General features: G+C 37.1%; 1 protein-coding gene across 3 annotated transcripts in view; it reads left to right on the top strand.

Annotated features, from left to right (window-relative positions):
* Positions 1-27,171, top strand: part of PIK3C2G (phosphatidylinositol-4-phosphate 3-kinase catalytic subunit type 2 gamma) — a 403,925-nt gene that overhangs the window by 112,276 nt on the left and 264,478 nt on the right. For all 3 annotated transcript variants that reach the window (XM_012502330.2, XM_003265569.4, XM_004092097.3), the window contains 3 exons: positions 8,241-8,355; positions 17,708-17,838; positions 25,946-26,134. In XM_012502330.2, the coding sequence (XP_012357784.2) occupies positions 8,241-8,355; positions 17,708-17,838; positions 25,946-26,134 (435 nt within the window). The remainder of the gene's footprint in view (positions 1-8,240; positions 8,356-17,707; positions 17,839-25,945; positions 26,135-27,171) is intronic.

The raw sequence follows: 27,171 nt of genomic DNA, 5'->3' as shown, positions 1-27,171 counted from the left end.
TTAAAAAGTCTTGGCCAGGCGTGGTGGCTCACGCCTGTAATCCCAGCACTTTGGGAGGCCAAGGCGGGTGGATCACCAGGTCAGGAGATGGAGACCATCCTGGCTAACACAGTGAAACCCCGTCTCTACTAAAAAAATACAAAAAAATTAGCGGGGCGTGGTGGCGGGCGCCTGTAGTCCCAGCTACTCAAGAGGCTGAGGCAGGAGAATGGCATGAACCCAGGAGGCAGAGCTTGCCGTGAGCTGAAATGGTGCCACTCCACTCCAGCCCGGGCGACAGAGCGAGACTCCGTCTAAAAAAAAAAAAAAAAAAAAAAAAAAAAAAGGCTCAAGTCCAAAGGTAAATTTAGCCCACAGAAGTTTTATAATCCTGTCTTTCGCAGACAAGGCTTCCACTGCATCTACATTTGTAATGTCGCCACAATGTAGCAAGAAAGTGTTATCCTCACCTCAGCAATTTCCATGAGCTTCCTCCCCATTCAAGCTCAAAATTAATAGCATGGTAGTTACTTAGCATTTCTAAATTGTGGTAAGCTACTTCAGCACAGAGATTCTCAACCCTGATTAAATAATAGAATTTTCTGAGGAGATTTAAAAATAAACCCAAAGCCCTAGCATGCCCAAAGATTCTAATTTAATTGGTCTGTGACCTGGTCTGAGCACCAGTATTTTCAAAGCTCCCAAGGTGAGTTTAAAACCTTGAAAAATCAGGATGTTTTTCATAATTTCAAAAAAGGCCTAAAATAAACCTTAATCTCAAAACAGTTAGATTCCTTAGACAATTGCCTGAGTAGCCAACCCTGACTCCACTGTGTCAAGTCATTTCAGATACATCTTCAAAATCATAACCAAAAAAAAACTGTGGATGAGAATTTCTTATTGTTTTTCTCTCCTATCCAAGAGACCCTCAATTAGTCCAAATATGTCATTTACAGATGAAGAACTCTATGATGAAGGAAGATTGAAAAACCAGCAGTTGGTTACCAGACTACTTAGAATAGAACAAGAACTAGAATGCAGGTCTGAGCTTTAACTACCTTAAGCCACCTCCCTTCCTGCTCTCAGGTGCCATGCCCTACTCCATGGACACTTGGTAAACACTTCACTACCCTACAAGAGGGATATAATTTAGATATTGTCCCCTCTAAATCTCATATTGAATTATGGTCCTCAGTGTTGGAGGTGGGTCCTGATGGTAGGTGTTTGGGTCATGGGAGCAGATCTCATGACTTGGTCCTGTCCTCGAGATGGTGACTAGGTAATCACAAGGTCTGGTTGTCTGGAAGTGTGCAGCACCTGTTATCACCTGTTAATACCTGTTATCACCATGTGAGACATCTGCTCCTCCTTTGCCTTCTGCCATGATTGTAAGCTTCTTGAGGTCTCCCCGGAAGCCCAGCAGATGCCAGCACCATGCTTCCTATAAAGCCTGGAAAACCGTGAGCCAATTAAACTCTTCTCTTTTAAATTGCCCAGTCTCAGGTATTTCCTTACAGCAATGCAAGAATGGCCTAACCCAGAAAATCGGTACCAGGAGTAGGGTATTGCTGTGAAGATATCTGTGGATGTGGCATTAGAACTGGGTAACAGGCAGAGGTTGAAAGAGTTTGGAGCACTCAGAAGAAGACATGAAGATGAGAGAAAGTTTGGGATTTCTGAGAGACTAGTTAAATAGTTGTGGCCAAAATGCTGATAGTGATATAGACTCTGTAAAGGCTGACAAGGTCTCAGTTGGCAATAAGGAACTTATGGGGAGCTGAAGCGAAGGTCACTCTTGTTATGCCTTAGCAAAGAATTTGATTGCATTGTGTTCATGCCTTAAGAATCTGTGGAAGTTTGAACTTAAGAATGATGGCTTAGGGTATCTGACAAGAGAAATTTCTAAGCAGGAAAGCATCCAAGAGGTGGCCCGGCTGCTTCTCATCTCAGATTCAGGAGTGAAGAAATGACTTAAAATTGGAATTTGTACTTAAAAGGGAAGCAGAGTATAAAAGTTTGGAAAATTTGCTGCCTGGCCATATGGCAGAGAAAGAAAAAGCATTATCAGGAGAGAAGTTGAAACGGACTTGGAGCAACCACTTCTTAGACATATTTGCATGACTGAAAAAAAGCCAGGTGCTAATAGCCAAGAAAATGTGAAAAAGGTCTTGAAGGCATTTCAGAGATATTCCAGGCAGCACCTCCCATCACAGGACCTGAGGCCTAGGAGGAAAGAATGGTTTCTGGGGCCAGACCCAGGGACTTGCTGCCCTGTGCAGCATCAGGACACTGCTCCCCACATCCAGGTTGCTCTGCTCCAGCCTCAGACTAAAGGGGCCCAGGTACTGCTTGGGCCACCACTTTGTAAGGTGCAAGCTACAATCCTTGGCAGCTTCCACAAGGTGTTAAGCCTGCAAGCACACAGAGTGCAAGAGTGAAGGAAGCTTGGCAAACTCCACCTAGATTTCAGAGAATATTTTGGAAAGCCCGGGTGCCCAGGCACAAGCCTGCTACAGGGGCAGATCCCTCACAGAGAACCTCTAACAGAAAAGTGCGGAGGATAAATATGGGGTTGGATTCCTCACAGAGTCCTTACTGGGGCACTGCATAGTGGAGATGTGGGAAGTGGGCCACCACTCTCCAGATTCTGGAATGGTAGAGCCACCAGCAGCTTACAATCTCAGCATAGAAAAGCCACAGGGGCAGAGCTGAGCAAGGTCTTGGGAGCCCACCATTGTATCAGTGTGCTCGGAATGTGGGATATGGAGTCAAGGGTTATTTTGGAGCATTAAGATTTAATGACTGCCCTGCTGGGTTTCAGACTTCCATGGGACCTGTAACTCCTTTCTTTTGGCCAAATTCTCCCTTTTGGAATGAGAATGTTTACCCAATTTCTGTACTCCCATTTTATCTTGGAAGTAAGTAACTTGTTTTGATTTTATGGGCTCATAGGTGGAAAGAACTGATCTCCAGATGAGACTTTGGACTTGGACTTCAGACATTTTAGTTAATGCTGCAATGAGTTAAGACTTTGGGTTACTATTGAGAAGGCATGGTTGTATTTTGCAGTGTGAGAAGGACGTGAGATTTGAGGAGCTAGGGGCAGAATAATATAGTTTGGATGTTGTTTCCTCCAAATCTTGTGCTGAATTGTACTTTCCAGTGTTGGACGTAGGACACGGTGGGAGATGTTTGGATCATGGAGATGGGTCCTTCATGGCTTGTGGCTGTCCTTGAGATAGTGAGTGGGTACTTGCAAGATCCGTTTGGTTGGCAGTGTGTGGCACATCTTCAAAGCTTGCTCCTGCTCTCACCATGTGAGACACCTGCTCACCCTTTGCCTTCCACCATGACTGGAAGCTTCCTAAGGCCTCCTGAAAAGCTGAGCAGATGCCAGCACCATGCTTTCTGTAAAGCCTGCAGAATCATGAGCCAAGTAAACTTCTTTTCTTAATAAATTATTCAATCTCAGGAATTTCTTTTTAGTGACACAAGAATAGCCTAACACAACAGGGTTCCAGCTCAGCCTTTCCTGGGCTCTACTCTTGCACATGAAACCTATTAGACATAATAAAGTCAGCAGCCCAAAGAATTTTATAACATCAGATCCTTTGGTCCTGCCAGCTACAGATTCTTTGGCTCCAGGATGCCAGCAATGGGCACATAGAATATTATGGCTAAAATTGATAATTGTTTTATTTAAACACCTTATCTTGTTGTTTGAGGAAATGCGCCCAAAGAGGGTAAACCAGCCCATCTGTTCTCCTGGTGTCACAAATTTTGTGTTGGCTTTTCTAGTCAATGAATTTATACGATATATTCAAATTGAAAATATTCTTAAGGATACTCCAGAACAAATATTTTGAAATACTACGTTTAGCAGTATAGTCCTTCTTCTAATGGCATCATATTAAAAAGTCTCAAAGTGTAAGAGTGATTCCATGGATGTGTTCATCCATTCACATGGTTGTGTTACGAGAATTTACAAACCCATAGCCCAGCCTAATTGACATCTTCCCATCTTTCTGAAGTTCCCCTCAACTACCAGCAGAACCTCAAAGCTATATGTAAGCTCTGAAGACCAATGATTTTGTCCAAAAAGCACAAAAAAGTTAAGTTAATAAAGGGAAGGTAATAAAGACAGGCTCCAGATATCCTGACACAAACTCTGGTGTTCTTTCCATTATATGAAACTCTTTTTTTGTGTCTCCTGCCTTCAAAATGTTTAATTTTAACTAACATAATAAATGTTTTCACAGGAGTAATACTTTAAAAAATGACCAGTGGTCCCCATTTGCCTGGTCTTATATATGGCTTTAAGTTATAAATATTTTATATATATATATATATATATGGCTTTAAGTTAAATATTATATTAGCCTTTTTGAGATGGAGTTTCACTCTCGTTGCCCAGGCTGGAGTGCAATGGCGTGATCTCGGCTCACCGCAACCTCCGCCTCCCGGGTTCAAGTGATTCTCCTGCCTCAGCCTCCCGAGTAGCTGGGATAACAGGCATGTATCACCATTTGTTGATACATTGCCCCATACACACATCTATGTCAGATGTTCTGACTTCACTCTGCCACATGTGCCTCAGGGTTAAAGCCATGGTGACTGTTAATACATCCAAGACTCCATCCAAGGACAATAATTACCATCAAATTCTTGAGTCCCCTCATCCTCTGTCAAGACCAGCTTAGATCACTCAGATTTCTAGAGTAAAGCATAGCCAAGACATAAAAATATGGTAAGGACACAAATATAACACATTCCACAACTTAGGTGTGAATAAATAATGCAACTCATATATCACACTCTTCCTCATGAGTTCCCCCCTGTAACTAATGAGAAGAAATAAAGTTTCGTCTAAGATAAAGTATTAGTTCAGTAACTTTAAATAGTCCTTTTAGAAATATGCAGTCTCTTTTGGATAAAAAACCTAGGCAATACCATTCAGGACATAGGCATGGGCAAGGACTTCATGTCTAAAACACCAAAAGCAATGGCAACAAAAGCCAAAATTGACAAATGGGATCTAATTAAACTAAAGAGCTTCTGTACAGCAAAGGAAACTACCATCAGAGTGAACAGGCAACCTACAGAATGAGAGAAAATTTTTGCAATCTACTCATCTGACAAAGGGCTAATATCCAGAATCTACAAAGAACTCCAACAAATTTACAACAAAAAAACAAACAAAAAGTGGGTGAAGGATATGAACAGGCACTTCTCAAAAGAAGACATTTATGCAGCCAAAAGACACATGAAAAAATGCTCATCATCACTGGCCATCAGAGAAATGCAAATCAAATCCACAATGAGATACCATCTCACACCAGTTAGAATGGCGATCATTAAAAAGGCAGGAAACAACAGGTGCTGGAGAGGATGTGGAGAAATAGGAACACTTTTACACTGTTGGTGGGACTGTAAACTGGTTCAACCATTGTGGAAGTCAGTGTGGCGATTCCTCAGGGATCTAGAACTAGAAAAACCATTTGACCCAACCATCCCATTACTGGGTATATACCCAAAGGATTATAAATCATGCTACTATAAAGACACATCCACACGTATGTTTATTGCGGCACTATTCACAATAGCAGAGACTTGGAACCAACCCAAATGCCCATCAATGATAAACTGGATTAAGAAAATGTGGCACATATACACCATGGAATACTATGCAGCCACAAAAAATGATGAGTTCATGTCCTTTGTAGGGACATGGATGAAGCTGGAAACCATCATTCTCAGCAAACTATCACAGGGACAAAAAACCAAACACCGCATGTTCTCACTCATAGGTGGGAATTGAACAATGAGAACTCATGGACACAGGAAGGGGAACATCACACACAGGGGCCTGTCATGGGGTGGGCGGAGGCGGGAGGGACAGCATTAGGAGATATACCTAATGTAAATGACAAATTAATAGATGCAGCACACCAACATGGCACATATATACATAAGTAACAAACCTGCATGTTGTGCACATGTACCTTAGAACTTAAAGAAAATTTAAAAAAATGCTGGGTCACTCAGATAAATTTCTTACACCCTGGCTCTCTTCCTAAGAGGGGGAAAGGATATATAAGAAAAGGAGAAAACAAAATCATAAAAGCAGATCTTTTGCCCTGTTGACTTCCGATATCCAAATCAAAGCCCCTTTTTAAGCTGACAGATGCTTGTTACAGCTGAAGTCTGCAGCTCATGACTGGGGCTCCCCCAGCTTGGCCAGGGTTTCCTGAAAAGCCCTGGGTGACTCAGGCTCTTACAGGCACCATAGACCCTCTTGAGGTTTGCCAACAACTCCCAGTTGGCCCCAGGTTGGATGGTCTTATCAGATGCCCTTGTTACAGAAGCCCTTATCCCCACCAGGGAAACTCTGGAAACTCTCCCTCTCGAAAATCTTTAGATATTTCCAGATCCCATCTCATCTACAGAGAAACAAAAGAAGGCCCACAAAACCTAAACTCATGAGTTCCTCCTGCCTGTTAATCACATGACGCCAAGTTTAATGGCCATGCCACAAGCAGTGCAGAACCTCTCAAGAGGTGATTTCCTTCCAGGATCTGAAACAGGGAGTGAGGAGTGCCTCTGCCTTCAGCATTATGTTTTGCTCACTGATCTCACACTTCTCCCCATCTGCTTGCCAAAGCAGAGGAGAGGCAAACTGGGACGCCTATGTCCGCCGTGCTTACTCGGGTCCTTCTTTCTCTGCCTTCTACTTCTCACCCTCCCAAATTCCCAGGAAGTGATGGGTTTTTCTGTCGTCATGTTCTCCTATCCAGTATGGCACATCCTCCTCCCTCCTCACCTCTGTTGACTCTTTCCCATGCACAGAAACATTTTCTCTAAATGCTGTGGAGAACAATATGACCTCCAAGTTTGGCGTTGGACATGTTTCTTCCTCCTCTTGCATTCTGCCTAACACTAATCCAAAACTTTTCTAAGGCAGATGGGGATTTGACCATTTGGGGTGAAGGCCCTATGCTCTGAAAGGCAAAGGGGAAAATTACAATAATAATTTTCTAATCTTTACCTCTATTAAACTAATTCATACCTTACTAATACTGGACCCCTGATATTGTTACACCAAGACAGATTTTCTTTAGGTAAGGGAGGGATGGAACAAAGAAACAAAGAAGACTCAAAATTCATCCTGCTACAAGAATATTCTTAAGTCATATAAAACATCTGCCCATATTTTAATAAAGCACATTATACTCCTCTAGGCAGATAAGTGCTGACAATATCTTTAAATAGAGAAAATAATAAAAGAGTCTTCAGAAGGCTAAAGGTCTAAAGAAAGCTTTATTTGTTGAATGTCTTCCTCATGCTTTGCATAAGATCTGTTAAATGGCAAGATGGAATTGTATATTGCTTTTAGAAAACCTCACTGGATGCATCAAAGTTCTTGATAAACTTAAATTTAATTTTTTTGACTTTCGGTTTTGCACTTTCAATTTGGCATATTAAAATCCAATACTGTTTTCCATGATCACTGGAACATTTTACTGATATTCTGACTCATATACCCAGCCAGGTACAACTTCTTTTTTAATTCACGTAAGGATCTATGGATTTGGATGTTACTGAAGCTGTTAAAACCATCCACAAACTCTTCCCTGTTTAAAGCCTTTCCTGTATGCACTCTCATTTACTATGGTAATTTACCACCAATTTTTAAACATTTAGAACATGAATAATCTTTCTATTTATGCGTAAGGAAGCGTTTCCTCCGTGAAGCCCCACAACTATTTTTATTCTGCAGATCATATGCTATGCTAATTTAAATCTTTTTTTATATGTAAATTTAGAACTTGTATCTTTAAAGTTTCCCAGGGGATTTAGTCACTCCATGGAGCAAAGTATGTTCTGAAGAGTTGACATCTTTATTGATTTAAGGCAGTTGTAACTCCAATAATATAAATCTGAAATTCTTAGTCCCACCTTATAATCACCATTGATGGCAATTAATAATAAATGCTACCCATTAGAAACCACTGCGGGTAAATAATTTTCTCATGTGCAAAATAAATGTAGGCATTTATGAAAATAGCCAAGCATGTGGTATATTAGAAACGAACTGTTAATCAGTGTCTAGGCAGGTGGACTATCTCATTTCTTTTCTAGCAACCGAATAAAGCCCCTGTAAGAGCGGATTATGTTTATATTCCAAAAGAAAACATTTACAGATAATTATAACCTCCCTCATGAAGTGACTCCTGTCTGTCTGTATGTGTTGTCTTTTGCAGAAAATCCATTCTCGGGTCTATGCTGTCCAGCATGACATTACAGAGTGAGCCTCCCATAGAAATGATAGCTCCAGGAGTGTGGGATGTAAGTCAGCCATCCCCGGTGACCCTGCAGGTAAGTGCCAGGCTGCAAGATTAAAGTACGCATGGCAAGTATTGGTTGGTAAGTAGTTTGTTGTCAATTATAGAAACAATTTCTTCCAGGATCACACATTTTAATAGTCTTCTCTGCCTCCAGCCTTCTGGGATTTGTGAAACCTCTACTGCTTTTATTTTATGTACAGTACTCTCAAAGCACTTTTCTCCCAGCTTATATAATGGCAATTTCAAACCATTCTCCATCCTACAAGGTCATGTTGGAGAACCATGGAGTGCTGCTATTAGTATACTCATTATGGGCATTCATTTTCTTTCTATTGTCTAAAAACAGTCATTGGTATGTATTATTAACTTGGCATCCTACTCACACCTGCCTCTGCTTTGTGTCATATTTCTTTAAAATCTCTTCTGCTATATGTTTCTTAAAATGACTAGCAATTAACTGAGTAGTAGAAAAAAAAAACTGCAAAGTAATTATCCTTCTTTTTTTCTTAAAGTCTCTCTACTCTGTGTGATTTGTGATCATAAAAGAAAGGTGGTAAATGGCTTCAGCCTTTGGTCCTTACTGCTGAGAGCTCCTTATGGGTTCCTGATTGTAGTTCGTCAGATTGGTTGGAAACGTGAGGCATGCACAGTCTCATACACAGAAATGCATGGAATATGAACTTTCCATCTCTAGAGGAAAAATTAGAAAATGCTCTCTGGGCAGCACCCTCTAGAACAGAGTTTTTCAGCCTTACCAGTACTGACATTTTGGACAAGAAAATTCTTTGTTGTGGGGGCTGTTCCGTGTATTTCAGGATGCTTAGCATCATCCCCAGCTTCTTTCCACTAGATGCCTGAGGCACTTTCTTGTTCTGAAAATCAAAGAATGTCTCCAGATATTGTCAAATGTGATTTGAGAAAAGGATTTCCTCAGCTGACATCACTGCTCTAGAGGAAGTTAGTAGAGTCTCTTAAGTTAAGAAGGCTCTTAAGTTTCCAGGCTTGTGGTGAGGGGTTTGGGACGTAGAGTTGAGAAAGATGCGCAGAAAAATATTTAACATGGAAAGGAAAAATTAATACTAATAAAAATATGGCATCACATTCTTGCAGAGGAAGATTCGATCAGATGACACCTAAAGATCCACTTCTAATCTGCGGACATGTTAAAAAAGAATGCTTATTCAGATTAGATCTTGGCACAACATCATAGACACTCCACACATGATATCTTATCAATTAGCACTTGTTCTGTTTTAAAAGAACAAAAAGATAAATATATCCGTGAATAAAGAGGAGAGACTCATCACAAACCCAGTAAACATATCCTACTAATGAAGAAAAATAGCAAAATGCTAGAGGTTCAATTCAATCACATTTGATTCATGTTTTATATATGACTACTATGCTCCAAACATTATGGTAAACACTCTTACAAAAATGAGCGAATAAGTAATACTAAGCCAGGAATTCAAGGAATGCAAAACCCAGCTGGAGAGACAGACTTTCACACTCACTCTGATGTAATGTGACAGATACTATAGCCATTGTAGGGACACTAACACAGCGAAAATAGCAATGAATATTTCTGAGGGAAAGTAAAGAAATGTAACAAGTCTGGGACAGACACCCAGAGGACATGACATTTGAATGCCCTTTCTAGAATGAGTAAATTCTCACTAACGAGTTTAAGTGGGAAGGATTATCCAGTCATAAAGGAATGCACAATGCAAACACACAGATTCAGAAAAGAGTTGGCAGTTTCAAAATATGGCAAGTTAGTTAAGATGAAAGAATAAATTATGTGAGGAACAGTGGTAAAAAGTGGAAAGTCATTAGGGCACTAGATTGTGTACCAGGTTTGGACATGACTATCTGGGCAGTAAGTCATAAAAAGTAGTTGTAGCAATGTTGTAGAAAATGCCTTAAAAAACAAGAAGATCGGGTATGTGAACACTTGTTTTTGTTTTGGTTTGGGTTTGTGTATGTGTGTTATTGGTTGTTGTTGTTTTTTTGAGACAGGGGCTCACTCTGTCACCCAGGCTGGAGTGTAGTGGAATAAACATAGCTCACTGCAGCCTCCACCTCCTGGGGTCCAATGATCCTGTCATCTTAGCCTCCCAAGTAGCTGGAACCACAAGTGCATGCCACCATGCCCTGTTATTTTTATTTTTATTTTATTTTTTTGTAGAGATGGGCGTCTCACTATGTTGCTCATGCTGGTCTTGAACTCCTGACCTCAAGCAGTCCTCCTGCCTCAGCATCCCAAAGTGCTGGGATTACAGGTGTGAGCCACTGCACCCAGCCTGGACATTTATTAGAAGAATATTTTAGTGATCTAGGTTAAGGATCATAGGGCCAAAAACTAAGAAAAAACAATTAAATGGTAGATTTTAGAAATTTTTTTTAAACAGAAAGGGGTGCAACTATATGAAGGAAATATATAGAGAAAGAGAGACAGAAACTTGAGTTCCTGAGTTCATAGCAGTATCTTCAGTTTTAAGAATGAACACAGAGAAAGGATAGACAGTCTTCAACAGAGTAATATGATGAACTCAGTTTGAGATACCCTGCATTTTATATGGACCTGTGGGGTGTGTAAGATATAAGTGATCTTTCTTTAAGAAGACAAATGTATTTTCTATCAAACTATTTCTTGACAGGTCCAAACCACCTTAGCTTAATGAAAATTTTCAAGTATGACCATTGTCAGAGTTTTATGGATATAAATTCATGATTTTAAGGTTCTATGGGGCAGAGAAGAGTGATGGTGGTAGAAGAAGGAGAATAAAATCTATCAGATGAGACTATCCTTGATTCTTCTCAGATGAGGTGAATAGTTTTTTTACCAACACAGATTTTAGCAAGTGGAATCTGAAGAAAAACTTTAGATATTCAATAGTGGCACAGATTGCCAGGCGAAGATCTGGATCCATAATAGAATTCATCTTAAAAATAAGTGGAGGAGGGGCATGTAAATCATTCCACAGTATGCAAAAGTTGAACCATCCCACTTTTACAAAATAATTTCAAATTGTATAGATACATTAAAAGCCTCTCAGCATGATTTTAATTGGTGATGCAATATATGAAATAAGAGTTATTAAGGTAGTAAAGACAAAATCTTTAATAGTATTAGTTTAATTAAATAGTCAGCTAAATTTAGAGCAGAATCTTTAAACCTAAAGATTATGAGATGGTGAAATTACAACCAAGTTCTGCATCCAGTGTTTCGTTAGGGAGTTAGTATGAGTCTCGGGGAAAGACATCTGGCTGAGAGTTAGAAAATCGGGATTCCAGTCTTCCTTTTACAGAAAACTTTATGACCTTGAACAAGTCACCTAACCTATTTTATCCTCTGCATAATGAAAAGATTATACTAAGCCTACCTAACTTCACTTTTCCAATTGTCCTGATTAGATGGTGGTTACTGCCACGCTGCAGCCACTCACTCCAGTATGACAAGGGATGTGATATGACACAGATGTGATCACTTCCAGTCAATACTTTTTTCAGGTCCTATGGTTGATTGATGTACCGACCAGAAGCAGTGGACAGAGTGAAATAGATTTTAGTTAAGAAATGGAGGCAGATAATACATAAGTTATTGCTTGACTCACTTAGCCTGGGTCTCCCTCAACTTCCTGCCTCTCCCCGAATGCAATCTAGTGGAACAGCTCTGTCACATATTTAAGCACTAAATGCAGAGCTGTTTCATAGGAATTCATGTGGTTCTTGTTCTAGTCTATATGTTTCTTTATTATTATTATTATTTGGAGAGGAAGTCTCACTCTGTTGCCCAGGATGGAGTGCAGTGGCGCGATCTCGGCTCACTGCAACCTCCTCCTCCTGGGCTCAAGCAACTCTCCTGCCTCAGCCTCCCAAGTAGCTGGGATTACAGGTGTGTGCCACCATGCCCAGCTAATTTTTGTATCTTAGTAGATATGGTTTCACCATGATGGCCAGCTTGGTTTCGAACTCCTGACCTCAGGCAATCCACCCATCTCGGCCTCCCAAAGTGCTGGGATCTATGTTTCGAAACTTCCTCACCTCTCCGTTTGTATCTAAAATCACTGTATTCTGGCTTGCCACCACTCTTAACTGTGGTTAGGTACCTGCTAGTTCCTAGGTGCCAAACCCAGTGATGGTTTTCAGTCCTCATCAGGCTAGCCCTCCCTCTGCTCTTCTTGGCATTGTCTGTCTCTTCCCCATAACTGAACTCCCTCCTCTTCTTCAAAGAGACTGAACTTTCTCCCTCCTCCTTCCACAGAACCAAACCTCCTCCTCCTCTGGCTTTGGTGTTACTGCCCTCGGTTATCTCCTTCCACTGCTCTCTGGTCATCCTTTGTCTCCTTCCCAGGCTCTCACCAAGGACAATTCTCAAAGGTTCAATCTGCAGCCCGCTGCCAAGCACAGTGCACATATTCTCCCTGGATTCTCTCATTCCTTTATTTTCTTTTTTAAAAAAACAGCTTTCTTGAGATGTAATTCACACACCATACTATCCTCCCATTTAAAGTGTGCAATTCAGTAGTTTTTAGTATTTTCACAGATATGTGCAACTATTACCGCAGTCAATTTCAGATCATTTTCATCACATCAAAAAAGAAATCCCATACCCCTTAGCTCTCACCTCCTATTCCCCCAATCCTAAGCAACCACTAATCTTCTTTCTATCTCTATCAATTTTACTGTTTGGGACATTTCATTTAAATGGAATCATACAATGTGTGATCTTATCTGTGGCCAGCTTCTGTCACTTAGCATAATATTTTCAAAGTGCATCCAGGTGGTAGCCCCGATTGGGATTCACTCCTTTTTCTATATTACATATACATTTTTATATAATAATATTACATTATTGTAATATGTACATATGAATATACCATATTTTATTAATTTATCAGTCAATGTACATTGGATTCTTTCTACTAGTTAGCTCTTAAGAATATTGCTGTTATGAACATGTATGGACATGTTTTTGTGTGAACATATGTTTTCATCTTTCTTCAATGTATACTTAGCCATGGAATTACTGGGTCTTATACATTTCTAAGGTTCTTGTCTCAATATCTACGTAAGTGCACTTCTGAGTCTGTATCTCTAGTTCAGACTTCTTCACACCTCAAGCTTCAGACGAATATAGCCACATACTTGCTGAAACCCCCACCTGGATATTCTATTGGCAGCTTCAAACGAAACACGCCCCAAACGGTGCCCACTTCCTCTCCAAAATTACTTTCACCCTCTGAATTCTTTATATCTGTTCATGCCCCACATACACCTACCTGATTTTCTTGTCTCCTTCCTTCCTTCTCTCTACTCATATCCGGTCCATGCTATATCCTGCCAATTTATCTTCTATATTTTTATTGTCTATCCTCTCAATTCCTCACCTCATCTGCTGGTTTCCTTGGCTTTAGTTTTGTCATTCTCTAATCCAAAATTTATGCAGTCACAAGGGTGATTCTTCTAAAACTTAAATCTGAACCTGCCAGTTCCCTGCTTAGACTCTTCAATAACTCAGCGCTACCCAGAGGATTAAGGCCAACCTCTGTAGCATGACCCCTGTCCCATCGCTTCTCTTGCCAGTCCCTGTTTGACACTTCAAGCTTCAACAACTTTGAAAATGTTGTTGTTTCTGACATGCACTGTCTTGCTTTCACCTTATGTGAATTTATGAATACTGTTCCCTGTCTGTAATGTGCCCTCGCCTCTTCACCCTCCACTGTCCACCCCTCCTCTGACTCTGTGGAAATGAGATTCATCTTTTTCCATTCACGGACCCTCTAGAAATCTCTCCCTTATCCCCTACACTCTTCTCACGCCAAGCAGAGTTAAGTGCCCTTCTTCTATGTTCACGTAATACCCAATAGCATTTTTGTCAACACATTTATCACATCATATTCCTTTCCACTGACTGAGTGATCTCTGATGCCATTGAAGGTATTATATCACAAACATCTAGCACAGTAGTTGGAATAATTTTTTTGTTAAATTAATGATATGCATCCTTATTTCTGATGACTACAAAAACACTGCCCACACATATGTCTCAATTTAGCCCTTTGGTCCACTTATCTGAACCTGAATACCAAAATGTTTAGCTCTTCCTTTTATCTAAGCGAGACATCTCCTTAAACCACAGATCTTACTCACTCATTCAAAGTATTTTACTTTTTCTAACATTTTAGTACATGCTTATCTTCCATTATCGTCAGTGTTAGGAAGAAGCACCAGTCTTATCATTGATACAAAGTTTTTAGAACACATTATATTTTGATTTCTAATGTAACAGAGATCCTTTTTTTTTCTCACTCCAAAACCACCATATGGATCCCTCTTTTACAACTCCTTTTTTCAGACTCACCACAATTGCCACCCAGTTAGCAGTTATCCTTCCTTCCTCTGAACTGCAATAGAACTCATGGTCTAACATGCGTATGTCTTTTCTTTTTCTTTTTTTTTTTTTTTTTTGTGAGACAGTGTCTCACTCTGTCACCCCAGCTGGAGTGCAGTGGCGTCATCTCAGCTCACTGCAACCTCCACCTCCATGGTTCAAGCGATTCTCTCTTGTGCCTCAGCCTCCCAAGTAGCTGGAATTACAGGTGCATGCCAGCATGCCCAGCTCATTTTTGTATTTTTAGTAGACACAGGGTTTCACCATGTTGGCCAGGCTGGTCTCAAACTCCTGACCTCAAGTGATCTGTCTGCCTCAGTCTCCCAAAGTCCTGAGATTACAGGCATGAGACACCATGCCCAGCACGTGTGTCTTATAATAACAATCTACACACAGTCCAAGTGGAAGTTCTTTGAATAATCTGACAGAATCATAGGAACCAAAATTGGCCCAGGGGCACCTTATGGGTATGGTTGTGGGGCATAGACACTAGGGACATTCACAATAGCTCCCTTGAGCAGTGCCAAGTAATGAAGCCATAGTAGAAATGATAGTGGCCAAATGTGAATGACAAAGGATGAGCAGAAGTGAAGCAATATGGATAAATGGAACCCAAGAAGTTGATATCCAAATGTGTAAGGAGCTGTGAATTAGAAGGGAGGATAACCAGGCTTGAATATGTTCCCCTATCCCCCACAAAAAAACATATTTTTGTTGCTGTCGTTGTTGTTGCTGTTGTTAATATCAGGAGTGTATCCTCAAGACTTAGCCAGGAACGTGAGAAATAGATGTCATGGCGCATGCAGTGTTGACATTTGAGTAGATCTCCTGGAGCATTCCTTTAAAAAGAAATTTGAGGCTGGGTGCAGTGGCTCACACTTGTAATCCCGCACTTTGGCAGGCCGAGGCGGGTGGATCATGAGATCAGGAGATCGAGACCATCCTGGCTAACATGGTGAAACCCCGTCTCTACTAAAAATACAAAAATTTAGCCGGGCGTGGTGGCGGGCACCTGTAGTCCCAGCTACTGGGGAGGCTGAGGCAGGAAAATGGCGTGAACCCGGGAGGTGGAGCTTGCAGTGAGCCGAGATCGTGCCACTGCACTCCAGCCTGGGCAACAGAGTGAGACTCCGTCTCAAAAAAAAAAAAAAAAAAAAGAAATTTGAGACCAAAGCCAGGCTTGGTCAGCCACAGCCATAGAAGGAGAAAGAACAGAGTTGAGTGTTTGTCAGTACTGAAAGCACAACAATGAAGCACAGCTTTGGGGTGCTATGTATTTATTATTCCCTATTTTAATTGTTAATGTGTGTGCCTTTTCTCCTCAATTAGACTTTAAGTTATCAGAAAATAATAGATATTACTTATACTTTCATTATGTATGGTGCTTAAAAGTGTTCTAAAGCAAATGCATTAAAGCATAGTTTTGGGGAATTTTTCTCCTATAAAAAGTACAAAAGGCAACTAGGAAAAATTCCAATATTTTCTATAGTAACTCAAGAATCAGTAGCTATTTAGCCTCATAATTCATGAAAAAATGCAATTTGATAAAAGATCTCACTCATGTATCAGAAATAAAAATTGTTTCCTAAGTGAAATATATGCAAATAATTTATTGTAGGTTTGTACACAGGAGTTCTTTTCTATGCTCATCTACCCTTCTCAGTTTTCTCATCCACCATGCCATTTACTTAGTATCAACATAAAACTGTACTAACTCATTAAGAGCTATTTAAAAATATTTGTCCATATAAACAGTAGCACGTCACTTTCTCGTACTGATTTTCTAGTACAAGTTATCTTTCATATTTGTCCATATAAAGAGTAGCACATCACTTTCTCGTACTGGATGCCCTTCCCTCTAAGGTACCAAAGTTCATCTTTCAAGATTAATCTTTGTCAAGAGGCCAACTTTGCTGTAATGTTTCAGTTAAGCTGATCTCTTACTTGCTTATTTTACCATGTTGGAGTAGTAATTGATACATTGTAACAGATTATATCAAAAACAAAAATTATAACAAATGTTAGAGGTTATAGAATGAAATTACTAAAACTTTTTCAAATAAATAAGCGCTTAAATATATTAAACTGTATTTCAAACTGAAACTCACACCATCTACTTTGTAAGGTTCCTCAATTTTCTCTGAGATTCCAACCTAACATAATTCAGCAGAGAAAAATAATGTCTGTGGGATTTCTAATATTAAAATGAAAAAAAAAAAACCCACTATATGTGATAACCTTAAGCAAACCTACGGAGCCCTAAAATATCCAGCTTATTTACATAGTCTGCAACTGTCTTTTTGTTAACTGTAATTTTATTTACTAGAATCAGATTCTGAATCACTGAAACATGGTTTAATAGAAAGTAGACTGAGCCAGGAAAAAAAAGGAGGCCAGATTCTAGAACTGTCTATAAATCTGAACTACAGAACCAAAGCAGAAATATTCTATTTGATCTTTTATCAACACAACAGTTGTTTATCAAAGAAGAGCTCACTCATGTGTACAAAATGATTCTCAGACTTGCAAATTTCATGAACTAGAGATCAATATAGATTAACTCTATTTTCTCAGGCGGGTTACATGAAAAAAGCATAATTACCAATGTTAAATTTCATCATTTCATAAGGAGACATTTTAACACCAAAATGTAAAAAGGATATAATGTCAGCATTAACCAAAAATGTAACATATTAATCTTTATGGAGAGACTGTATATTATTATTTCTCTCATTCTCCCTCAGACAACATTACAGGTGACCCATCTATACCATTTGTATAAATAATTGGCTAAATACCTTGTATATTTAAATCCTAAGTCCAACCTCTAATAATTATTTAAGAAATTATTTTAAAATTATAAATAGCAGAGAAAAAATAGAAGTTATTCTGTTCTTTAGTTTCTATAAATCTAAGATAGGAGTATTAAATCAGTAATGGATTTTGAGACACCTTCAACATGTGGCAAATCTTTTTTTTCTTTCAGATTGATTTTCCAGCTACTGGGTGGGAGTATATGAAACCTGATTCTGAAGAGAATAGAAGTAATCTTGAAGAGCCACCAAAGGAGTGTATAAAACATATTGCCAGACTTTCACAGAAACAGACTCCCCTACTGTAAGTGACCTAGGTCTTGTGAATGAATTTTGCCTGCTGTTTATGATTTCCTCAATCATTCTTGAAGCATGATATCTTCAAAGAGTGAGCCTTCCTTCCTACATAACTCGTTTCATTTCCTAATGACATGCTTGTTGGATGGTTAATTAATGTTTAGGACATAAATGATTTTATCTGCTTTTAACGATTTATTTCCTGTGGTCTTAAGGAAAAGTAAAAAGTTTGGAAGTTATTCAGTTCAAAATAACAAAGCAGAGAGTGATCGTACATATATCAGCACATAGCAGTGATAAACCATCTCTCAATCTTCCTTCCAGGAGGTAGAAAGTTGTTTTAGTCAACAGAGAAAAGCAACATTTAATTAAGGCAGATTTTTAAAAGAGCAGAAAAGAAATAAGTGTTGTTTTAACAGCACAAATTAGTGACTAAGGAGTACTTTGTAAAATAATAATTCTTTGAATAGAACCAAAATCCCAGGAAGAACTATTAGGGAATTAGTGGCACTTGTACTTGTTCCTTGGCAAAATGCATGTCACAGCTGATCGTGCTCATTAATAACAAGCCAAAGGCATCAAACTAAGAAAGTCTCTCTTTCTCTCTCTCTCTCTCTGTGTGTGTGTGTGTGTGTGTGTGAGAGAGAGAGAGAGAGAGAGAGAGAGAGAGGTAAGATAAGATATATAACATGATAATGGACTTTACTCCAAGAGTGAAAATTAATGTAAAGGTTTTGAACAAGGGAATTATGTCACCAGAAAAATCTTGAGTGATACCTTTGACCACAAGTTGAAGAATGGATTGGAGTGAACGTGACAGTAGAAGCAAGCAGTGCAGCAAGGAGATGAATGTAACAGTTCAGGCAAGAGGTCATGATGGCTAGAACTAAGATGATAGCAGTGGATATTCATAGAAGTGGCTAGATTTGGGAGATGTATTTTGGTAGCTGAGAAGACATAACTTGATGATTAATTAGAATTTTGAAGTAAGTAAATTAAGAAATTAAAGAATCAAGGTGAAGTCAAGAGAGAGTCCAAATCAACTGGGCAGATGGTAGTCATTTTCTGGAGGAGGAATCAGTTTGAGCCCTCCCATACTAGGGCATTGAGTGCGATCAGGAGTTTCTTTTGAGTAATCTTGCTACTTTCCTACTCTCTAATTTCAATATTTATTACTGTTTTTCTCATCCACTTCAAGCCAGTAACATCAAACTCCTTTTTAAACTTCAAATGTGCTAGTCCTGCTCCCATCTCAAGGCCTTTTTATTTGATATTCCCTCTGCCTGAAAAACTGTTTCCTAAGTTCTTCACATTACTAAATTATCTCATCCTTTAGGCTTTCACTTAAATGTCACCTCAAAAAGTCCTTCTTTGGCCACTCTATGTGATGAAGCCTTTTTTCCCTCACTCTCTATCATATTACCTTTTACGTTATCACACTTAACACAAGCTACTACCCTGCTCACTCATGGGTTTAGCTCTTGTCCCCCTCATTAATTTGCAAGAACTGGAAAAAGCAAGGAACCTATCTTTCTTGTTTATCACTATATTTCTAGTGCTATACACGGATAACAATGTGTGTGAATAAATAGATTATAAGGACTGAATTGACCTTGCATAGTTTCTGGTATAAAAAGTTGCCTTAAGAACTGAAGATGACAGAAGATTCTCATAGTCTTCATGACACATATATTGACAATCCATTGTCATACTAGACTATTGTCATCTTAACTAGATGAAGCATCTTTTCCTGTCTTACTTGAAAATGTAAAACCATGTGTTCAACAAGTGTGCCACAAATAAGAGGCTAGCATATTTATGCTTAGAGGTTTTCAATATGAAAAAGATGCCTTGAAATTTTAAATATATTCAAACAAAAAGCGGTCAAAACCAACAAATAACAATCATGGTAACTCCCTTTAAATATCAAAGGTTTGTGTTTTTAAATTAACCCCAGTGGATTCTACTTGTTTTATATTTCAGTTTCTATTTAAGCTACTAACACTCATAAAATAAGCAACATTTTCCTCTGTTTCACCCACTCAAATACAATTATTAATGTTCGATACGGTGCAGTTATATTCTGGACTGTGAAAATAGATGGAGAACAGCCTTCAATGTGATGAAACTTGTGTTAGAATTAGATTAACCTCAGTTTCCCAATACCACATTTTATCATTTAGTTGGTGACTTAATTATTCCTTCTTTCAAACTGACCAAAAGTAATCAGAGTGAGGAAGTTCAGACTCAATGAAACTCAGTGAAAATATGCCTGTGATATTTGTAAAAAAATAAAAATTGAAAAAAAAAATCTTCTTGATTGCTTCCAAATCTGAAGACCCCAGAATGAAATATATAACAATATATGTTCTAAAATAGATTAGTACTTCTACATCTACCATGAAGAATACCTAGTGGAAGACTAATCCCCCGACTGACAGAATTATGACAAGAGAAAAATAGATATGAAGCAACTGTTTTCATAAATTAAACAGACAGGACTTGAGGTAAGCCTTGGGATTAAAGTGGCTTTCAGCCTGGAGTCACTTTCTATACCTGGGTCCTCCCACATGACTTGCGAAGGTAGAATATAAGAAGAGAATGCAGCTCCTGCTGAGATATTTTTAAAAAGGCAGAATTTAGAGTTCAGTGATGCTGAGGCAGCTGGCATCTTCAGAGCATCATACTGGAGAGCAGGACGAGAGCTACAGAAATCTGTACTGGAGTCTTCTTAAATATTTAGTTGAGTGCTAAACTACTCAACTTTCCAGGTGGAAACTTTCCAGGGCCTACAAGAGAACTGCTTCAGGGAGATGTAAAATAAATGTGATTTGAGAAGACACACAATGCTGGGAGACATAGAAATTCTGATCAGTAAGAATGGAGAAAGCTCACAGGCCATCCCTTACATTTAATAAAGAAACGAAAAAGATGCACATTAGGATTAAGTCCACTCTAGCCCTAGATTAAAGACTGTGGTAGACTCAACCTAAGAAATCATAAAAAACAGTCTCAAAAAAATTAGGCTGATCGTCCAGTAATTGAACTGTCTACTAAAAAAAATGAGATCCAACACCTGAAAAATAGCAGAATGCCGATTCTCAATAATGTACTTTTCTAAATGTCTAGCGTATGATCAGTAATTGAGAAAACTATTGGAAAATGTCTAGCATACAATCAGTAACTAGGAAAATAATTGGAAAGAATCAGGAAAATATAAACATAGCCTGGGGAGAGGAAGTGGTTAATAGAAACAGATCCAAAGAGTTTTAAATTAGCAAATAATAATTCCAATACAGCTATTATAAAGATGTTTATTGATTTTTTAAAAAGATATATATGAATGAACAAATGAAGAATCTTATTAAAAATGGAAATTTAAGAACTGAAAACACAATACATAAAATATTTGTTTAAAAAATCAGCAAATGGGCTTAATAGATTGCGAAATGCAAGAAAAAAAGAACGGTGAGCTTGAAGACAGGGCAATAGGAATTATCCCCCATGTTGAGGTACAAAAAGAAAATAAACCTTGAAAATAATGAGAATGCCTTGTGACCTGAGGGACAATATCAAACAATATGTGTGTATTGGACACACCAAAAAGGAGAAAGATAGTGAGGCAAAAAATAATTAAGGAGACGGCCAAATTTTACAAATTTGATTAAAAAAAAATTAACCTACAAATATAAGAAGTAAAAGGCTTAGTAATCCCTAAGCAAATACATACTCTCTCTCTTTCTTTCTTTCCTTACTTTCTTTCTCTCTTTCTCTTTCTTTTTCTTTCTTTCTTTCTTTCATTTTCTCTTTCCTTCCTTCCTTCCCTCCCTCTTTCTTTCTTTCCCTCTTTCTTTCTTTCTCTTTCTCTCTTTCCCTTCTTTCTTTCACACACACACACACACACACACACACACACCCCAAACACCCCCAGGTACATTATAGAGAAATTGCTGAAAAATAAGATAAATAAAAATAATTTGAAACATCAGATAAAATAAATTCCATATAGAGAAACAACTATAATATTAATATCATGATGTTCTATATAAAACACTAAATACAGACCTCTCACCAAAAAAAAATCAAGACAAAAGGCAGTAGAATACTATCTTTGTTAAAGATGAAAGCAACTTTTTCAAATTAGAACTCTATAAACAGTAAAATTATGTCACAAAAATTAAGGCCAAATGAAGATATTTTCAACCAAATGCAGCTGAGTTAGTTTAGTATCAGTTCATCCGTACTATACAAAATAGTAAAAGAAGTACATCAAGCTGGAAGAAAATGATACTAGATGGAAACTCAAATTGGTAAGGAGAAATGAAAAATACCCCAAAATATGTAAATAAATAAAAATAGTTTCATTTACACATTTATTAATTTATTTAAAAAGTGATTAAAGAAAAATGAATCACAATGTACTCTGGTTTATAATATATAAAAAATAAAATTTATAATAACTTCAATAAGAATGAAAATGGAAAATGGAAGTAAACTGTTCCAAGTTTTTCATATTATATGTAAGGATGCATAATATTAATTCATGGTTGGCTGTAATATGCTTAAACAAAGGATATTTTAATCTCTAGGAAAACCACACCCCTTAAATTTTAAGGGTATATTTAAAAACCAAGGAGAAGATAAAAATGAAATATAACAGGAAAAAAAATCTGAAAGGAAACATAAAGAAGAAAAAAGGGGACCAAGAAATGGTTTGGACAAACAAAGAAAAAAACACCCCATAGAAACTAACAGCAGTACAGTGAGCCATTGGTATGGTTAGGTAATCATATCAATATGACATTAAATGTAAATGTACTAAGAACTCAAAAAGCAGAAATTGTCAGCCTACATCAAAAAAGCAATATATAATTCTATTCTGTTTACGGGAACATGTATATAAGCAATTAGATTTTATATATAAGCATTTATATATAAGCAATTAGATTAAACATTTTATATATAAGCAATTAGATTAAACATTTTATATATAAGCAATTAGATTAAAAGAATAATATTCACCAGGAAAATCATATCACCTTGCTAGATCTAGAAAAAAAAGCGGTAAAGTTCAGCACCCATTCATGATAAAAACTCACAAAACTAGAAATAGAATGAAACTTTCTCAACCTTGAAAAGTGATCTATGAAAAGTTTATAGTTAGTATCATGTTAAATCATGCAAGAATGAATGCTTTCTCCTAAGGTTAGAAACAAAGCCATGATGTCTGCTTTAAACATTTCTTTAATGTTGTATTGGAAATCCTAGCCAGCACACAATGTAAAAAAAAAATTAAGGTAAAAATTGAAAAGAAAGAAATAAAACTGACTATTTTCACACAGCATGATTATGTAAAGGTCACAGCATTTGAGATCAATGTACAAGATCTAATTGTGTTCCAGTAAAAATATATATAAAATAAATTCTGTTTTGAAATGTTACTTACTGTATCAAAATTTTATTTACTAAAATTTAGTAAATTATTTACTAAAATTTTATTTACTAAAAAGTGCAAAACTTTCCTAAGGAAAATTAAAGAAAATCTAAATAAATGAAAACATATACTGCATTTATTGATTGAAAAGTTCCTATGGTTAAGATGATAATTCTCTCCAAACTCATCTATAAATAAAATATAATCCCAAGGAAAATCCCAGCAGGTTTTTGCAGAAATTAAAAAGCTGACTCCAATATTTACGTGGAATGCAAAAGAACCTAGAATAGTCAAAGCAATCATGAAAAAGGAACAAAGGCTGACTTCATAACTTGTATGGATTCATGTAATATAAATTTACAGCAATTAAGATAATGTGATATTGCCTAAGGATAGGTAAATAGATCAATGGAATACAATTCAATGTAGATAGAATAGAGAGCCAGAGACCTATTTGTATGTTCAATGTATTTTTGACAAGGCCATCCATGCCATAAATGAAAAAAGTACTTTCAGCAAGTAAAATATTGCTTTCAGAATACTTCAGAAAAAATCACAAGAATCAACATTAAGATAGGCAGTGTTTTCTTAAACAAATAAAGTAATAACTATTTAAAAGTTTCTGAATTGGACATTATCAAAATTTAAAACTATTCATGAAAAGACCCCGTTAAAGAAATCTATAGGCAAGCCACATTCTGAGAAAAATGTGTGCAAAACATTTATATGGCAAAATTTTTCTATCCAGAGTATATAAAGAAATCATGCAAATGAATCTAAACAAACAAAAAAATTGGGAAAAGACATGAGCAGAGAGTTCAAACAAAAGATATAAGAAAATAGTATATGAAAAATTGCCTAGACCCCAAGTAAATATAAATTAGAAGCACAATGAAATACCTCTATACACCCACTGGAATGGATAACATTGTAAAGACAGACTAAATCAAGAGTTGGCAAGAATGTGGTACAAATGGAACTATCATACTCTGCAGGCAATAATGTAAAATTTTACAATTACTTCAGAAAACAGTTTCACAATTTCTTGTAAAGATAAATACCTAACATATAACCACTTCCTTCCTCTCATAGATATTTCCTAGGAGAAATGAAAAATACATTCATATGAAAACTTGTGCTAAAATGATCACAGCACCTTTATTCATAGTACCCCCCAAAAGGAAGCAACCCAAATGTCCATCAAATAGGAGAGTGAATAAGTAAATTATGGCATAGTTACACAAAGGAATAATACTCATTCATTAAAAGGAATTAACTATTGACAAACTCAACTAATACGGATAATTTCAAAAACATTATATGATGGAGTGAAAGAAGCCATAAATAAAAACATATTTACTCTATGATTCCATTTATATGAGGTTCTAAAAGGTTAATATTTATCGAGAGAGAAAGAAATGATACCAGTGCTTGCTTCTGATGACATGAAAAAAACTATTTTATATCTTGATAGGAGTGTGGTTGTTATCTGGTATATGCATTTGTAAAAATTTATTGAACTGAAGCTGTGGCATGTCCTTGAATGTGAATTTGCTTTAACAAAAGGAGCTAAAAAAAAAAAGAAAGCATTATTCAGTACTGAGGAAAAAAATTTAATCTGAGCAAATATGTTTTAGTAATTTTACTATGGATATTTTTTCTTCTGTGGGCTTTTCAGAGGAAAAGGTGGTAGCATAATATAAAAAAAGGAACTTAACCACACCTTCAAAATCACCTGTAATCCAATCTTTTCTTTTTACAGATGAGGAAAACTTTAAGATGAATTATAGAGAAACATAGACCTTTAAAATATTTTTTTATGTTTCATTAGCTTTCTTGGGAGTTTCAGCAGATTCAAGCTCAGTATCACTTTGGAAGAGAGAGTGCTCAAAAGCCATTGTCGTGTGAGGGAAGCTGTCCTCCAATTGAACTGTGGTTCTGAATACTTCTACTGGAGTGTGAGAAAAACATGACAAATTGTCAGCAAGTCAAGGCCCTAGTCCTAGATTTAGATCTTTTATTTCAGGCTACTCTCCAGGGGGAAATACTTGAGCATCTAAGAAACTAGCATCACTGACATTTTCACGCCAAACTTCCCATGAACTCTGAACATTTAAAGACATAATCCAGGGATGAACTGAGATCTTTGTTTTTGAAGTTAACAACAGCAAAAATTTCTTAACTCTGATAAAATTTGCTTTGAGATGAAGAAATATCATTACTAAAATATGCCAATTTTTCAGAGGCCCACTTGGATCTCAGTTAATTTGTAAAAAATAAAAAATAAAAAACATAAGAAAGTAAATGGTTGATTACCTCTGTTCTAAATAGGATGTGTCGCAGGATTCAGAAAAACTTGGTTTTCCCTAGAGGAGAGAGATTTTGCCAACCAAAATGACATTAAAAAAAAAAACCACGAATAAGATTGAACAAAAATAAATGTGAGTTATCCGAATTGATGTTATTTTTTTCAAAATAATAATACAAAAGAATAAAGTTAGTGGAAAGTAAACTGATGAAATAACCTATGAAACTATCCCAAGAAGGTAAACGACATTTTTAAAAGTAAACTAAAATAAAATTCAAAGAACTACAGTAAGGTTTTGTACTGCATATTTATAGCAACATTTGTTAGTGCAGCAAACTCCAGTAAATTACGGTTTCCAATCTGGTTTTTCAGACTCTCTGAAGAAAAGAAAAGATATTTATGGTTTTATCGCTTCTACTGCAATAATGAAAACTGCTCCCTTCCTTTAGTCCTGGGTAGTGCCCCTGGATGGGATGAAAGGACTGTTTCAGAAATGCATACCATTTTGAGGAGATGGACATTTTCTCTACCTTTAGAGGCTCTTGGGCTTTTGACTTCCAGGTAAGAATTGCATAACAAGCATGGTATTACTGACTCAGAAGAACTTGCTCGAAGAGAAATATAGAACCATATAATTACTTCAATAGCTATTCTGTTTGTTCTCAATTTTGATAGTTATGGATATTAATTTTCGATAAATGTAAGCTATGAAGATAAATTTTAAACAAATCTAAGCTAATCATGTCTTCTGCCCTAAGCTTGTAGTATAATAAATGGTAGAAGTTTCTTAAATGAGGAGTCTAGTTCTTACAGAAATAATTTAATTAAGCAGGGAAAAATAAAAATCACTACTTCTTCTCTCAAACTAAAAATGTCTTTAAAAATTAGGATCATTTTTTGTACTATTAAAATATGCAAAGTTTAGCAAAATGCCCTGTGTAAAGTAGTTGTACAATTAATATGATAATGATGATGATAGGAATAAAAGAAAAAAATCTATTCCTTGCATGTCCTTGAGATCTTGACTCAGAATCAAATGCATGGAGCACCAGGAAAGGGCTAATGATGTCTTCTTGTTAAGGAGAAGCTTGTAGGAATAACTGTAGTAGCTGGCTCTGGTCCAGGAGAAACAAGTCTTCCTTGGCTTCCCTTTTATATTCAAAGCCAAGAAAAGATATTTTAAGTCTGTCCTGATAGCATCAGCTCACTGATGCCATGAAGAAAGTCTGCAATCTCTTGAGCCAGGCAAAAAATTGTGAAACCCAGCTCTATTCAGAATCCATTCTCAAGAACCCAAGAGGAGGAGAAAGGTGGGAAAGGGAGTTACATGAATAACTTTCTTCATGTAAGCTAAACTGACTTTTAAAGATTTATTTACCAATTAGTGTCCTTCAGAAAACTTCTGGGGCAGGTAAGGGGAGAGTGGGTTTTTCCTATTATTTGTAACAGTTACTAGCTTCTCAGTCACCCAAGCTCGAAATTTACATACTATTTTTGTACTCCTCACTTTGAAGATTTTATTAGTTTTATGGCTTCTTCATTAACTGACGTGTGCTCGGATGCCTACCTCTTTCTTTGTATATATATATATAATGGAA

This window comes from Nomascus leucogenys, chromosome 23 (assembly GCF_006542625.1).
Source record: "Nomascus leucogenys isolate Asia chromosome 23, Asia_NLE_v1, whole genome shotgun sequence".
Lineage (NCBI taxonomy): Eukaryota > Metazoa > Chordata > Mammalia > Primates > Hylobatidae > Nomascus > Nomascus leucogenys.
This window is presented reverse-complemented; position numbering and strand designations above follow the sequence as displayed.